Here is a 17,815-nt window from a genome sequence, read left to right as displayed (position 1 = left end):
GGACCCTACACTTGAAAAATCAGGAACATATGAACTGTTGCATTTAATTGCTATTTACCTATATGCATTTAGTAATTACTGAGATTTATAATAAATATATATATTAAATATTTTTAAATGTTAAGATATTCAAATATAAATTGAAGTAATATCAAACTTTAAACGGTCACCAAGTGGAAAAAGATACGAATATATTGTTGATTGTCCCTTTATTCCAAGTGCATTTGTAATGAAGGTGTTCAGCCTGATCCTGGATCAGCAGCATCAGCGGTCAGTGTCCTATATTCCTCCAGCTCTCATGGAACAGCACAGGCCCGCCATTTGCCTTCGCTGCTCTTCAATCCTGCGGGCTTACACGAATAAGACAGGCGGCGGTTGAACAGCGGGATTAGTGTCCGAGACATGAGAGATGAGTCACGAGCCTTTACAACGCGCGATTGAAGCCCGTAACAATGTAAGAATTCCGCGCGAGATATTCGCTAACATCATTTCTGGATTCATCATCGTCTCGCGCAGCGGATAACTGTGTGCAAGGCTTCCCATCTGCCTCCTCTTGTCCGACCAATCTTTGTCTCCCCCCGTATACTAGTATCGTACGGCAGGAGGTCGACCGGGAACTGTGAACACTATTTAGTTGCAGTTTGAATTTCAATATTCATCATACATATTATTGGATTCTTGGTCGCTGGAAAGCTTTGAAAATGTCTGGGCAGAGCATTACAGACAGGATAACTGCTGCTCAGCATAGCGTTACTGGATCAGCCGTTTCCAAAACTGTCTGCAAGGCAACAACGCACGAAATAATGGGCCCTAAAAAGAAACACTTGGATTGTAAGTATCAGCAGCTGTGTTTAAAATGAAATTGCGAGGATGGACGTGTGTACAGCTGTTGCTTTGATTGTTATGGCTACGATTTTAGGCTATTGTACAATGGGCAGGCCCAGGCTGTGCTAAGCTAATGTGCTGTAGACAGACTCCTGATAATAATATTGGAAATACAGGCCATTTATGACAAACTGACATTGAATCACTTTCAGCTGTATTGAAGCAGGACTGTGTATTATGTGCATTATTGCTGTTTGTATGTAAGCAAGAATACGTGGATTTCCATTAAGTTTGATTCCATAATAATATTAATAAATGTTTTAAATGCTCTTAATATAGTTTAGGACCTCATGTAGACCTCCTCAGCATTGCCATACTGGTTAAAATGTTAAATCCCTTTAATGCTCATTGGGGAGAAATAAATCAGTGCTGTTGTTTTTCTTGCATGAAAAACATGTTGTGAACAGGTTAATGTAAGGAAGGTGTTTTGTGTTAGAAGATCATTTTGATTTGATTATCATGTCCAGTTGGTTACAAACCCACAGATGATGTCAGTAAATGCTGTGTATCTTCTTTAAAGGGATAGTTCGCCATAATAGTATAATTCTGTTATTTATTACTCACCCTCATGTCGTTCCAAACCCGCAAGACTTTTGTTCATCTTCGAAACGCAAATAAATAACATTTTGATGAAATCTGTCCCTCCGTTGACAGCTACGCAACTACCGATTTGACGCTTCAAAAAGTTCATAAAAAAGTTCCTAATTCGTAAAACTAATCCATATGATTTGAACGGTTTAGTACAATAGAATTCATGCTTTTATTCACATATGAACATTGATCAGTGAAAATAAACAGAAGCTCAACCAAACATGCTTGACGCACAAGAACAAACCTCATTGGTTCTTGCAGAAGCTCAAACATGCTGCGTAACACGAGAATGAACCTCATTGGTTCTCGCACGTCAAGCAAACATGCTTGAGCTTCTGTTTATTACAACTGATGTGTGAGTTGATGAATGTTTATATGTGAATAAAAGCCTATTTAAATCTGTTCAACACATAAAACGATCACATCTCTTCAAAAAATGTTGGACTAAACCGCTCAATTCATAAGGATTAGTTTTACGATCTCTTTATGAACGTTTTGAAGCGTCACAGTAGTAGTTGCGTAGCTGTCAATGGAGGGACAGAAAGCTCTTAGATTTCATCAAAAAGATCTTCATTTTTGTTCCGAAGAGTATTAAGGGTTTGGAAAAACATGAGGGTGAGTAATTAGGCATTAATGACACAATTTAAATTTGTGTGTGAACTAGCTAACCCTTTAAGAACTGCTGGTCTAGTGCCAGTCTAGTAAGTCTGTAAGTCTTCAGAATAGATCTCTATTTACGTCTGTCTCAGCCAGGCCTGACTATTCTTTCATTATGTTCTTACAGCGTTATAAGACAAGCTATGACATGTTTGAAGGACTGTAGTTAGGACTTTTAAAAAGGAAAATAAAATTGTCTGCCTGCTGGACCCATTCACACCTTTTACTTTAGTGAGGGAACTGAATGTAAGGTTTTTTTTTGTTTTTGTTTTTTTCAGAATCATTTTTGTAGAAACTTCTGTCTTTTTTTCTGTCTTTATCTGAGACTTTATGATAACTAAAGATGCCTCTGTAATTTTAATCAACGGTCTATTTGAATGCAGGTAAACTGAAAATTTTTAAAGCTTGAAGGGAAAGTTCAGCCAAAAATGAAAATTCTGTCATGATTTACTCACACTCATGTCGTTGCAAACCTGTGTGACTGAGATATTTTGAAGCAGAGTTATTATAGTTAACAAAAACCATATAAAAACGTTTGTTACTTGAAATAAAATAATCTTTAACTGAAATAAAATATAAAAAACCTTAAAGCTAAGGCACCATTTCTAATTTGTATTTAGTTTAAAGCTGCAGTAGTTTTTCCTCTTTGTCGCCATCTCTGTTCGAAATCTGCAATTGCAGTTATTCGCGGAATTATCAACTTTACGTGGGTTGTGCCTCGGCACGGCACGGCGCGGATGAATCCAATGTTTTGAGGAGAATGTGCGGCTGTCAGTCGCCGCGCCGGTGTGGATACTGGCATTCGCAATCACAGATTCTACTTTTTGGAAGTATGACCAACATAAGAATTTTCACTGGAAAATGTCATCTGAACAAGCAAGTAAAATCCACTTTTGTTCTGACCAATTAAGGGAAAAAACGCATTGCAGTAAATCGTGCCGATTAAATCTAACGATCGCTTATCATATCACGTCAAACCGTGCAAATTATACTTTGTTCTCAAATTATTAATGTTAACAACATCAGCATTGTGTGACTACATTTAATGCCCTTCCGATATTTATTCTTGTTTGCGTGGGCCGGTTGCAGTCTCTTTTTGTCTGTAGCCACTCCGAAGTCCGAAGTCTTTTGCATTTTATAATGGGTGAATCTCCAGTTGTCACTGGTGATTGTCATTTGAACCTTTCTGGATCCGCCAACAAATTGATAAGTTTAATTATACCCTCCAACATCCTCACACGCAATACTAGCCGAGGTACCTTATGTGTACAGATGAGACGTAATGACGCAAAGACATGCTCGAATTTCCCGTGGAAATCCACCAGTACCACTGGAATTAAAATCATTATTACAAGCTTACCGTTTTGAATCGAGCTACGGCAAGCAGATAGTGTTGAACACTGGCTGGTTATGTGTAAAAATATATTTAGGATCATTTTTAACCCAAAAAAGTTACGGACTGCAGCTTTAAATTGATGAACTAAAGTAACTGGAATATGAATAAAAATCTATTTATTTATCTGATAAAAATGATAGAAACACAACAAAATTTCTATAATTGTAATTAAAATAAAAACAGAAAATAAACAAACAAAAACTAATCAAAAATATGAATTACAACTATAATAGTAACTAAAATAACACTGTTTTGAAGAATGTTGATAACAGGTTTGTTGCCCACTGTCTTCCATTGTATGGACAAAACATCCATTGTATGTTTTATGTTCCACAGAAGAAAGTCATTATGCGTTTTTTTTTTTTACATTATTTTGGTGGGTAAACTATCCCTTCAAGTTACAGTATATATCACATAAATGATGGTTACTTATGGTCCTTTCAACCAACCAAAGATTAACTTCTTTCGCCAGACAGGCCTATAGCTATAGACCAGATTAAATGATCTTGACATCTTTTGTGGTGAGGGCTTTGTTTCTCAGGAGTAGGAGTGAATCAAAGTTGGCAGTGCTGTGGAGGCAGCTGTCTCACACCAAACCAACCAACCACACGAATGAAGTCAACCTCATTCATTCAGAAAGAAGAAGTCCATCAGAAACTGCACTACATCACCATCTATGTGAATACTACACCACAAAAATGTCATTCCCCTAAAGTATATTTGCAGAAGTGCATTAAACATTTCATCAAGAAAGTCCACCAGCACAGTTAATAGTGGGCTGTGGAATTCCTGCGCAGTTCCTGCGTAATGCTTATTTATGTGGACTCTCTCCACAGATTATTATTGTTCTGTTTTATGTTGTAAATGCATGTTAATCCTTTTATTTATTACATTTTAAGCTCTATAACATTGCAGTCTGTTTCGTTGACTGGATTCTTCACCCAGTTATTAATGTCATTAGTTAATGGAAACCTCTGTTTCTGTTGTAGACCTGATACACTGTACCAATGAGATGAATGTGAACATTCCTCAGCTGGCAGACTCTTTGTTCGAGAGAACCACCAACACCAGTTGGGTGGTGGTCTTTAAGTCCCTAATCACAACACATCACCTCATGGTATATGGGAACGAGGTGCGTGACTGTGGGAGATCTATCTGCTTTTTAATCAAGCTACAAGTTAAGATCTGCAAATAATTGCATGCATTAAACATTCTTTAATTTATCACTTTGGTTCCAGCGATTTATTCAGTACTTGGCCTCAAGGAACACATTATTCAACCTCAGTAATTTCCTGGACAAAAGTGGCCTACAAGGTACTGTATTGAACTATACACATTTATTTCACACTCTACAGAGGCTTCGTTCTTCTTTGATGCACTATTTGACTTGTAATAAACATTCTTTTTTTTTATTTTTTATTAATTGAATTAGTTTGATAATGTTTATAACATTATATTCATTTATTATTTTTAAAATAATTTATTTCTTAACAGTCATCTTTTTCGGTGTCTCCCTAGGTTACGATATGTCAACATTCATTCGGAGGTATAGTCGATATCTGAATGAGAAGGCCGTTTCGTATCGACAGGTGGCATTTGACTTCACGAAAGTAAAGCGTGGGTAGGAAATTTTTTTTAATACATTTTATAATACAACTTTGAAGGTAGTTTCTAATTTCTGCTTTCTTTAGTGTGCTGACTTTTGCATTAAGTGCATTATGTAACTCCAACAGTGATTCATTTGTCCAGTAAATTGTTCACTTGATACAATGATTTTTTTTAGCCTTAGCTGTAGTTTTTGTTCTAAATCATTTAAGGGGATTTGTGCAACAGCACTAGTTTTGAAGCGCTTGCTTTAAATGTTTGAAGTCATTGCACTGGATCATCCACTAAACCTCCATGCACTGATCCCCCAATGTCATTTGACCTATATTTTAAAATCTTCTCCTTAAGGGTGGACGGAGTGATGAGATCCATGAACACAGAGAAGCTCCTTAAAACCATCCCTATTATACAGAACCAGATGGATGCCCTTCTTGACTTCAATGTAAGTCAGAATGCAGAAAACTGACAGCTGATCTACATATGCATTTTGCTTATAGTCCCTTTCACACAGCAATGCCGGTAAATTACCGTAAAATTACCAGAACGACTTTTCCGGTAAATACACACATGTGCTGTTCACACAAACATTGGGTCCGTCTCAATCAGCTCCCTAGCTTCCAAAGTTCTGAATCCGTATGTGTTCACGAATTAACTGGTAGGGACACTAAGGCTCTCTACACATGGGATACTGATGACTATTGATGACTGTCATTGGCTCACGTGATTTGCTTCGCGCTTCAGAACCTCTGTTAAGGGAACATAGTGACCATCGATGCTCCCTGGTTTTTAATTGTGGCTTGTGGGACTAAAGGGAGTGAACGTTTTAGTGCACTAGAGTGATTTTGTGATTGAGACAGCCTTTAAAATGGTTGACTCCCTGATCAATGCCCTGACTACTGAACAAGGAATCTGATTGAGAAGCACCCATACAAAAACAGTTCATTGGCACGGAACTTAACGTAAACGGCTCCAACAGAGCTTTATGATTGGCCCAAACCAAACTTCTTACATCAGCACGTTCTGACCTTGTACATGCTCATACCGGTTATCTTCATTCCTTGTTCACACACATCATATTAGTAATTTACTGGTAATATTACAAATTCTCGAATGGGTAAATTGCCAGAACCAATTTACCGGTATTTTTGAATAGGTCCTGATCACACCAGTAAAAACGGTATGTCTGAAAGGGGCTTATGAATTTACGCAAATAATATTTTCTTTGTAGCAGCAAAGCATTTGTGTGGCATATGTTTATGAAAATAATTTTTGTTTGTTTGCCCAGGTCAATGCCAATGAACTTACCAATGGGGTTATTAATGCAGCCTTCATGCTTCTTTTCAAAGACTCCATCCGACTTTTTGCAGCTTACAATGAAGGGATAATAAACTTATTGGGTAGGTTCTTCATGATGCTTTCTTCTCAATACTAAATAAATAAACCATGTATTGTATAAATACACTCATTTTACTTTTAAATGCAAGATGTACATTAAAGATTTGAATGTTTAAGCTCTTGAAATTGAACAAAAAGTTGTGGTGCAGTAGTGCACGTGCTCACAAGAAGTTGTACTTACAGTTACGCAGGTTCAGATTCAGCCTGCATCATGCCCTGATTGCATATTTTCCCTTTTCCTGTTCTTCCCCCTGTCTAAAAAAAAGAAGGTCAAATTCAGTAGCAATTTTTTCATCCTATTTGCAGATTAAATTGATATGAAAAAAAGGGACAGATCTATTTTTATTTTTACACATTCAAATAACGGCATAGTGCTGATTGGTAATGGGTGCTTCTTTATCTTCCTTTCACAGAAAAGTACTTTGATATGAAAAAAGTACAGTGTAAAGAGGGTTTGGACATCTACAAGAAATTTCTTACCCGAATGACCAGGATCTCAGAGTTCCTCAAAGTGGCAGAGGTGAGATTCTCATGTGTTGTTCTGGAGGCAAGGTACTTCATTAAAAGAGCGTTACGTAACATATTTGTTCTGCTCGCCTCACAGCAGGTGGGAATAGACCGTGGGGACATACCTGACCTGTCTCAGGTAAGACCGCACTTTTATTCTGACTTTAACACCTGCACTCTTTCTGCATTATTAACGATCCTGAGTATTTTCTGAAGCTGTTCTGCTTTTTTTACTTTACCTTGCACAAATGCATTTCCGAAAGAAGCATGCAGCTCATTAGGATGCGCATGTCACTAAAGATTTCTTACCTTTTCTGTCTTAACTGTTCCCTGTCTACAGCAAATAAAGGTGTTATGGGCTCAGTGGAGATTTGAGAATAGTAATTATAGAGATAACTGTGGGAGTCATGATTCTATTATAAGTATATTGACTGCAACGGGTTCTCACTCAATTATATACAGTATAATTTACAGCATGGACATATTTCAGCCAGCAAAATGATGATAACGATGATAGTAATGTTTATTCACTATTGGCATCTACATTGTGACATGCAGGGCTTTTGCCCAATCAACAGTATTTGACGCCTTGGGAGTGAGAACGGGTTGTTATATACAGTAACACTCAGGACTAAGTCACGAATGAATTAAACAGACACTTGAAAAGGACAGATTATATATCTAGCGCAAATGCCATCATAGCCATATATAAGGGCAGATAGCTGCTTTGAAACTCATGCATTATATATCTGACCAAGACCACCTTTATATTCTGTATTTCCCTTTATCTTTCCACCTTCTGTCCATCTTCAGTTTACAGTGTGTGTAAGTACTTTTCTCACTCTTTTCTGCACTCCTCTGCACCTTTTAATTCTTATTGCCTATAAATGTCAAGCTATTTTGTCTTTTAATTGGTGGTTATTCTTGAGTAAATGTTTGTGCATTCCCTCAGGCCCCCAGCAGTCTTTTGGATGCCCTGGAGCAACACTTGGCTTCATTAGAAGGGAAGAAGGTGAAGGACTCCACCGCCGCCAGCAGGTGGGCCATTCATGTGTCACGCTCAGAGCTGAATACAAATGAATGAGTGCTATCAGATGCATTGTGTTGATGGGTCTTGAATCTCTTGATAGATGTATACCTATAAGAGCGGCGTGCTTGACAAATGCAGTAGTTCAATGTACTCCAAGTGTGATTTTTCTCTCATACTCGCAGAAGCTCAATTTATCTGTCCCCGACTTTTGTAGGGCAAGCACACTCTCCAATGCTGTGTCATCTCTGGCCAACACTGGCATGTCTTTCACCAAAGTGGATGAAAGGGAAAAGCAGGCAGCTCTGGAGGAGGAGCAGGCGCGATTAAAAGCACTAAAGGTACATAACAGGACCCATTTCAGAAATAATTTCACCCACCGGGGAAAAGGATTTCCAGTATTTTTTCTTCGTGGGTGTTCTGTTAATTATAGATTGCTGTTTTCTAGTTATATGTGCAACTCACGTAATTTTGTGTTTGTGTGAATTTAAAGTAAATCTCTGGATAATAGTTGATGTATTTTCTAAAAATGCTGTACTTTGCAAATGACTGTCTACATTTATTTTTTTAACAGTAAAAAACTGTTAATACAGCATTTTGGACAGTTTCAGCATAAATCTTTGCACTTATAAGGGACAAAGTATGACAGTTTTTTATTTTTTATTTAAAGGGATAGTCTGTTACCTGATACTTTTATTACTTATTTATTTATAACTTTTTTTTGTTAACTGATACTTCTGTTTACCACAACTGGTGTGTGAGTTGCTGAATGTTTATTTATGAATAAAAGCCTAAATTCAATCTGTTTATCATATAAAGCGATCTTGTCTCTTCAGAAAATTCGGACTAAACCACTCAATTCATATGGATTAGTTTTACGATCTCTTTATGAACTTTTTAAGCGTCAAAGTGATAGTTGCGTAGCTGTCAATGGAGGGACAGAAAGCTCTCAGATTTCATCAAAAAAGATCTGCATTTGTGTTCCGAAGATGAATGAAATTCTTACGGTCTAGGAACGACATGAGGATGTTTTGCATTTATGCCAAAAAATAAATAAAAAATAAAAAGGATTCAGATAATTTTTTTTAACAATTATGAGCTTGTTATCACAGATTTCAAATGTATCCACCCCTTAGCATCACACTAATGAATGAAAAGTGGTTACATGCCAATCAGATGGCTCCTTCCTGTCTAAAAGGTTTCTTGGCTTGTGCTCTTTTTAATCAGGAACAGAGGCTGAAGGAGCTCTCCAAGAGGCCTTCGTTTGCTACGACAGACACTTCTCCAGTCTCCACCACAGCCGCATGCATCAGCACAGCTCCTGCCATAGACCTGTTCTCCACTCCCAGCTGCTCCAATGGGTTAGCTATGATTCTCTAGATATTTTTCTGTATGGCTTGAGATATAAAAACAAGCATGGTTTGTGCTCGACCAGGGGCAAATTGACTAAACGGTTGCAGCAAATTTGTGTGCCGAATTTCAGTACAAACACCTGTATCTTAGGTGGTGTTTACATGACATAATTTACATGACGAGGTCGATTTGGGGGCATGAAAACTAAAAAAACGGGTTTCAAAGTGCAAGTTTTAGAAAATAATACCATTATTGTCTCTGTGTAAACTACAAAATCGCAAAATTGTGAAAACTACAATATCGCATGTGTATTACGAGATCAGTCTATATAGCACAAAGTGACATCGCCAACTACTGGCCTGGCATGCATAAAACCGCATTGTTTTTTTTTTCTTTAATTTTCGCAGATCCTTGTTAACGGGCATCGTTTAGACAACATTGTCGCCTGAACGCGAGATGTGTAAACGTGTAAACGTACCCTTTATACATCTGCCTAAACCTCTCTTGGTTAAATTGGCGTTTTTGTTTTCTGTTACTCAGTGCCCTGAAGATGGAGAGCGACCTCTTCAACATGCAGACTAACTTTCAGGCGGGCATGCAGCCTGGACCCTCTGTGGCCACGGCATGGGGAGGTGAGATCCTTTGCATGTGACTGCGTGTCAGAGATTCAGCATGCTGTAGTCTTTTCTGTTAACTTGAGTCTCGTCCTAATGTCCTTCTCTTCGACTCTTTCTCTCTCCTTTTGCCTGCTCAGATCCTTTCTCTTCTTCTGAAGCTGTAGATGACTCCATTCCAAACCTAAACCCTTTCCTAACCAAACTTGTTGTTGATGGTGCTCATCTACCCGTTATGTCATCAGATGGTGTTAGTTTCTCCTCTAGGACGTCAGGTCATGAGATTTTTGGTGGTAAACATGCCTTAGATTCTTTCTTCCAACCCACCCATCCAAAGTGTTTTATTAGTTTGAGTTTTTTGGTCGCTGAAAGTCCCTCGTTTCGCATGCACAGTATCCTGTTGTGTCAAATCAGGAATCCTCTGATTAAGTTCGGTCCAGTTGAACTCGACGTCGGAGTAAGAATGCAGTCTGTAATTGGAGACTAAATAGAGGTTAGGTGGCAGTACTATAGATCACATTTAAAGAAATGTTTGTAGACACAGAGCTTTGTTTTGGCTCTGTTCAAATAGGGCTGTTTCACTAATTACAGGTTTTATCTCGATAGCTGAAATTAAAGTGGGTGTAGGTAGCGTGAGACCCAGAAAAAAAAAAAGCATGTTAAATGCTTGTTAAAAGCAAGATGTAGACTACATACTGAATAGATTACTTTGCCCAACTTCCAACATCTAAATGTAAAGAAACAATAGGTTACATACACTACTATTCAAAAGTTTGGGGTCAGTAAGATTTTTTTTATGTATTTGAAAGAAGTCTCTTATGCTCACCAAGGTCACATGATCCTTCAGAAATCATTCTAATATGCTGACTTGGTGCACTAGCAACACATTATTGTTATTATTATTATCAATGTCAAAAACAGCTGAGCTGCTTAATGTTTGTGGAAACCGTGAGTTTTTTTAAGGATTATTTGATGAATAGAAAGTTCAAAAGAACAGCATATTCTGAAATATAATTTAAAAAAATATGTCTTCACTGTAACTTTTGATCAATTTAACATATCCCTGCTGAATAAAAGTTATAATTTATTTCCAAGAAAAAAAACACTGAACCCAGACTTTTGAATGGTAGTATACAGTATATAAAATTAGGGCTATTAAAGGTGATGCATTAACGCATGTGATTTCTTAAATATAAAAAATAAAAATAAAAATCAGTCTTTGTATGGTGAAATTTAATATTTGTCGAAGGTCAGCTAGTGAAATATCACCCATGAGTGGAACCGTCATAAGGACAATAATTGCAATTAAATAATTTAATCATCTGACAGCCCTTATCATAATATATATTATTCATAAAAATAGACCAGAAAAGTTTGTTAGAAAACCATATTTCATTCCAGTTTTCACCTCAGTCTACTTTTGCTTTAGCTATAAGTGAATGCTTGTTTTTCCTTTTTTACCATAGATCAGTACAATCCCTTTATTGATTCAAGTTCATCTGTATCAACCAATTACAAACGCACTGTTCGGATAGAGCACTTAATCTCAGGTACCATGATGGCAAACCATCCCACCTATGTTTCCCCTCTGTCAGGAAACATAGGGGCATTGAAGCAGTGTACAGGGTATATCCTGTGATCATCCCTGCTGGATGATGTTTGCCTTCTGCACATGGCTTTGTCTTAATATTTCTATTTAAATACGCTCTTTACTAATCCAATTTGAATCTATAATGTCTTTATGTCTGTAATGCTTGCTGTGTTGTTTCTCCCCGCCTGCCTGTCAGACTCGTTTGGTCAACCGTCTATGGTCCAGCATCTCCCAAACCCCTCTCCCTTCCAGTCTGAGCCCTCCACTGTAGCAGGCCTATTCAGAGGTAGGGAGCCTGTGGCTGGAGGTTGCCTTGTGTGACGCTGCCCCCCACCCCCGCCCCACTCCCTTTGTGAAATATGTTTTCCTTCGTCTATAATGCTGTCTGATCTAACATGATCTAGGCCTAGTAAAGACCTAAAAATGACAATTCTTTCATCATTTACTCACCCTCGTGATGCTTTTTATGGTGCTTTTCGGATTATGACAACCCCAATTCTATTTCTTTGTCATTATATGAAAAAGAACGGCCAGAAAGTTCTTTAAAAAATTCACCTTTTATGATCTACAGTAGGCATACCCATTGAGTAAATTATGACACAATTTAGCATTTTTGGTGAACTATCCCTTTAAGGGGGCTTTCACACTGGGAACGGTTGTTGAGGTCCGAGCCCGAGCGTGTTTGTTCCTGGTTAATTTGGTTTATTTATTTGGTGCTATTATGCACAGCTGAGTAAATGACACTTGGGTTTACTGTATGTGCATCGCATGAAAGCGGCTTTCTGCTGCTTGCAAACAGACTCTTTTGAGGAGACCGTGGTTGCCATTCATTTGTCGCCCTGATTGCACTCGCTATGCGCGAATACGCTGCAGGCTCGTATCTAAGGTAAATCATCAACATTATCATCCCATACCTGTGTTTTATTTAACTAAATACATCGTCAACAGCTAAAACGCATGCGCAGGTTGCTTTACTTTCTGAAGAAGCGTGCACCCGTGACAGTTTTCACATTACCATTTTTTTCATGCGAACCGTGCCCCGTTTCAGACTAAATTGCCAGTGTGAAAGCACCCTAACAATGTTCTTGTGAGCAAGTAGTGGTTCTTGTACTTTTGCAGGATGTCTTGTGCATGTCTGTAGTTTACCCTCCACTAACTCTGACATGTGACCATGGATACTAGTCCACTTATTGGCACCACTTGTATTTAGTAATTTTGATACTGGCCATTCTTCAAATGGTGTCCTAATCTATATTGTGTGTGTTGTAAGAGGGCTTAAATGGATTTTTGTGCCTTTTTAAGGATACGGAGCTCCACAAATCCCTCCACAGAGCTCAGGCGAGCTGCATGTTGATTTTGAGTCTGTTTTTGGTACTAAAGCTGCCTCGTCCAATAGCCTGGATACAGATGGTAAGGCATTTTACATTTTACTCAAAATCAAATAAAACAACTTGGAAAAAGTAGATCAACTTGTACAATTCTTTAAATGTAATCAGCAGTTTCTAAACTTACAGTATTAAATTTAAAAAATTCTTATTCAATTCCTTATGCCTATGTAAAGCATTTTGAATCACCACTGTGTATTAAATATGCTATAAAAATATACTCGCCTTTCTCACTTTCTCCACAGCAGGAATTTTGAAACCCACCGTGGCCGGTTTAAATCAGTCCTCCAATCAGCTCCCAGATAAACTGGTGTCAGACGACCTGGATTCTTCCTTGGCCAACCTTGTTGGAAGTAAGTGTTAATTATTTAGAGGTTTGCATATCTAGTGTTGTTAGAAAATTATGCTAAAATCAAGATATAGTACATTGTTAGGGTCCATTCACACAGAATGCATTTTTACATTAAATATACATGTATGTGTGTGTATTTATATATACAAAATAATTATATACAGTACACAGATAAATTATGTAAACACAAACTTTTATTTTGGATGCGATTAATCGTTGCACAGCCCTAAAAAAACACAAGGTCTAAAGGCCCGTTCACACCAAGAACAATAACTATAAAGATAACTATATTAGTGTCCACACCAACGCACAATATCCTTCTGATTCTTTCTTTAAACCACCTTGTTATTTGTGAGACGATGCAAAAGATGCAAGCGAAGTGGTCAAAGACATCCGTCTTGTGTGTTTACATAGAAAGACAATGGAAATGTGTTCAGTGTGAATGGCCCCTTATTTTTTGTTCTTGATTCTGTTAAAAGTTTACCTCTTTAAAACCTTTGTGAAATACATATCTCACTTACAGATCTGGGTATTGGAAATGGTACCACTAAAAAGTAAGAATGTTGCCCTATCTGATGCTCATTATAGCCTTTCTGACTGTTATAATACATTTTCATATTCTGGTTTGGTGTTAACATTAGCCAACTGTTTTCACAGTGACATCCACTGGAACCAACCAGGAGAGAAAAAATTAACTGGTGGAATGAATTGGCAACCCAAGAATGCTCCATCTACCACATGGAACCCTGTCTCTATGGTACAGCTGTACTTTATATTAATAAAATGTCTCTGTTCCAAAACCTAGTGGGCTGCCTACTGCCTACATAGGCAGCTATTTAAACTCTTAAGACTGGAATACATTAAACAACTTAAAATTTGACCTAGGCATCACACACTTGCTGACTTTGTAAATGTTTACAGAGAAAACTGGGCATCATACACTAAACAACTAAGGATTACACCAGACTTGCACCTTGTACAAAAAATTTGCACCTTATTGCTAGGAGACGCAAGCAATACACGCTCTAAAATTGGCTATAAATATCAGCCATGTTTGAATTCTGCTGACTAGATAAAATCATTATCTGAAGATAAAAAAAAAAGAGTCTGTGCACATCACACATTGTCAACTATTGACTGAACAAATGATCAATCTAGATTATATCTAATCTAATTCAATCAAATTTAACCTTTTTAATCATTGCTTTTCAGTATTGAAAGGATTGTTAAATCATAACCAACATTTTTCTTACCTTGCCCTCCATTTATTGACTGAGTATACTGAAGTGCATTCTAGGATTTGACTAAAACAAGGTATCTTAAGGTTTTGGAACAGAACGAACATAATGAAATTAATCAGATGAACTTGTTCTCATTAGTCCTACTTTGTTTTATAGCCACCATCTATCATGGCTTTCCCTGCGACAACACCTACAGGAATGATGGGATATGGCATGGTTAGTACTTCTGTGAAACCAGCTGCCTGAATTGAGGTTGTCGAAAATGTATTCCTCATGGTTGTGATCTTTGTAGCCTCCACAGTTGCCCTCCATGACCATGATGACCCAGCCCACAATGATGTACACACAGCCTGTCATGAGGCCATCCAATCCGTTCGGATCAGTGTCCAGCGCACAGGTACAATCCCTACGATCTCTCCAGGTGTTCATGTAGATTTCTATTAACACTCTACATTATCATGGTCCATTGTGTATTAATGGGCCATGAGACCGAGAACACCTTCCCAAACTGCAGATCATTCCTCTCCTCCTCCATGTGTGCTTTTCCCTGTCACTCCAAGCTCTTTCCTTTCTCTCTCTGTGTTGTTCTCTCTGCATTAGCCCTCCGCTGCCTCTAGCCCTTCCAGTCAGAGTCCTCTCAGAGCCCCAGGACAAGACCCCTTTGCACAGCTCTCTCTCAAGGATTTCTTGTAGAGCTTCGTCTTTTGTCTAGGTACCGCATGCGTTTGTGCTCACCGATGGTCTTGCATGCAGTCGTGTTCAGTTTCATCTAGTGCCTCTTGCTAGATGTAGAACGGACATGTAGATTGCATGTTCAGTACCAGTGTTGGGGGTTACACATTACAAGTAAGGTGTTATGTAATGAAGATTACTTTTTCAAGTAACTTTTAAATTACTTTTAAATTTACAACAAAATATCCAAGTTACTTTTTTTTTTTTTTTAAATAAGTAATGCAATTTATTTGGTTTTCCCATATATTGACTGACACTTCTCTTGTCCCCATGTTGAGAGAAATCAGGAGTAAGATGCAGAGGCGTTGTGTGCGCTGAGTAAACGTGATGGTTATTGTAATTCTAGACTGATGTGAGCATTTTCTCATCTCACCTGTACAAAAACAGATTCAGTATTCCTCAAAATGAATAAAAAGTCAAATGCAAACTCAGAATATTATGAAAACCTAAAAAATACAAATATACTTTATGTATTTAATCTCACTTTATTTACCAATGTCTTTGCTGGTGACCTTTGATGATCCAATTCAACCATACTAATAAGCAAAAATGACTTTAAATAAACATCAAACTTCTGCTGACAGGCGTGAATTTGCATTTTCTTAACCCTGAGACTTATCCATTTAAATTTTGGTGTGAAAGGGCTTTTATATTTGCAAAAAATAGAGCTTTTTCTTTTTTCTTTTTATAAAAAACAAACAAAAACAAATTAGCAAGCCCAGCCCAAGTGAGAAAAACACATTACTTTATATAAAAAGTAACTAAGTAACGCAATTAGTTACATTTTTAGGGAGTAACACAATAGTGTGACGCATTACTTTTAAAAGTAACTTTCCCCAACACGGTTCATTACTAGTCAATATTGGAAAAGCCTGCAAACCCTCAAAAACTGTTTGGTTAACATCACCAAGGCCTTTTAATGTTCTCTTCCAACCACCTGTGGTAGAGACTATTCACTTTTTTTCCATCAAATAACCAGTTTCATTCATCTAGTTTCTTGTTGACTTGACACACCATTGTTTAAAGCACCTTTCTAATTGTATGTTTAATTGTTTCTTGTTCCAGATGCAGTTTATGTAACACAAAATGAAGTTGCTCCCTGATGTCAAACCATTAAGCTCTGTCCTCTGTGCCGGGATGGTCTTCAGAGGACCAATCCCACAACATACTCGACGTCAAAGATGTAAACCAAGTGTGTTGAAAGACTGGGAGCATACTGCAATCATTTCGTAATTTGTTTAAGATGTCAAGTGATGCTGCTGTTCAGCCCATAAAGGGATTCCTCATACATTTTATAATCTGTTAAGGTAGGTAAGGGCATTGAGAGACTTTGATATTTTGTGTTCTGAGAAGCTATAGTTTGATTTTCCTGTTAGATTGTTTTTTTTTCTTCCTTCGACCGGGAGCTTCTGATGAGAGGTCTTGTGGCAAATGTCGACCTAAATCGGAGTATAACTCAGCATCTGATATAGTACGTGTTATGAAATAGTAACAGTAACTTTGTTTTACATTTTATCTTTTAGTTTTACTTTTAACTGTATTCACCAGTAGACCTTTCTTGCGTGTCGTTTGTATTTATTTATGATTAATGCCTAAAAAATAAAAAAGGAGAGTTTACGAAGTACATTGGGGGAAAAAATATAAATAATAATTCAACCTTACTCATGGGTGTTGGGTTGTATAATGAAGGTTTAGACTTTTTAAAATAGATATTATGTGAAAAATACACCTGTAAGCTAAATGATAGAGCACTAACTATTCTCTAAGTTTTATGTCTAGAACAACTTCCCGTGGATGAAATGTTTGCAGCCCAAGGCTATTGGGAGGGTAATCATTAGTGAATGGTTTGTTATACTGTTTAGTCGATACTGTGCTTAGGGGTTTTGCAATGAGATATTTGTTGGAGTAGAAAAGCACTTCCTCCGTGACTGTGAAGTGTTGCACTTGGGAAGGGAGGTGTTCTGCATTATGCATGGCATGCCATCATTTCACACGGACCGTTAGAAATGGCTGCCCCTGATCTGAATGTTAAGAGTTGCCCTCATGTTTCAGACTTCTTGTCAAGTTAAGCACCCTGCTCTCTAAAAGTCCAGGAATACTGAGATACGAGAGCTGGACGCTCCTCTAGCTATTGGTCGCGGACAGGGTTATTGACATCACTGTAAATTTGTAGTGTAAAATATGAGAATCGCTGACTGGGAGACAGTTTGAGCACTGTTGATCGGTGCTTTTATGTATATATACATATATCACATAGGCAGTTTGTCCAGGGGTTGGCTAAGGATGGTTTGAAATATGAAAGCAATTCAATCAAATCGCAATTGACCTAAGTTTTACTGAATAATTTACGTGTTGTCCTCACGGATCTTTTTTTTGTTTTGTTTTGTTTTATGTATTTAAAAGATGTAAGAACAATTAGTGTACTCTTTCTTTTACAAATAAAGTGCAGCTTCCACAAATCTTGTGAACATTTGTTTCATGGCA

At 37.6% G+C, this 17,815-nt stretch overlaps 1 protein-coding gene across 10 annotated transcripts; it reads left to right on the top strand.

Annotated features, from left to right (window-relative positions):
- The first annotated feature begins 255 nt into the window (after positions 1-255).
- On the top strand, positions 256-17,790 carry picalmb (phosphatidylinositol binding clathrin assembly protein b). Of its 10 annotated transcripts, none has more exons than XM_082179049.1 (23): positions 256-4,207; positions 4,519-4,661; positions 4,768-4,843; positions 5,048-5,150; positions 5,483-5,576; positions 6,420-6,531; positions 6,943-7,049; positions 7,134-7,175; positions 7,989-8,074; positions 8,281-8,404; positions 9,297-9,424; positions 9,957-10,048; positions 10,171-10,323; positions 11,497-11,580; positions 11,818-11,907; positions 12,924-13,031; positions 13,252-13,359; positions 13,882-13,912; positions 14,016-14,115; positions 14,756-14,815; positions 14,892-14,996; positions 15,200-15,311; positions 16,397-17,790. In XM_082179049.1, exons 1-22 carry the CDS (start codon positions 4,030-4,032, stop codon positions 15,290-15,292), a joined length of 2,217 nt encoding a protein of 738 aa, XP_082035175.1. In that variant the 5' UTR covers positions 256-4,029; the 3' UTR covers positions 15,293-15,311; positions 16,397-17,790. The 10 variants fall into 10 exon arrangements, with proteins under 10 accessions (XP_082035175.1, XP_082035177.1, XP_082035173.1 ...); XM_082179051.1 differs by having other exon boundaries at positions 257-831; XM_082179047.1 differs by having other exon boundaries at positions 257-4,207; positions 9,291-9,424.
- The last annotated feature ends 25 nt before the right edge of the window (positions 17,791-17,815 follow it).

Source organism: Leuciscus leuciscus, assembly GCF_965113295.1.
Source record: "Leuciscus leuciscus genome assembly, chromosome: 9".
Taxonomy (NCBI): domain Eukaryota; kingdom Metazoa; phylum Chordata; class Actinopteri; order Cypriniformes; family Leuciscidae; genus Leuciscus; species Leuciscus leuciscus.
This window is presented reverse-complemented; position numbering and strand designations above follow the sequence as displayed.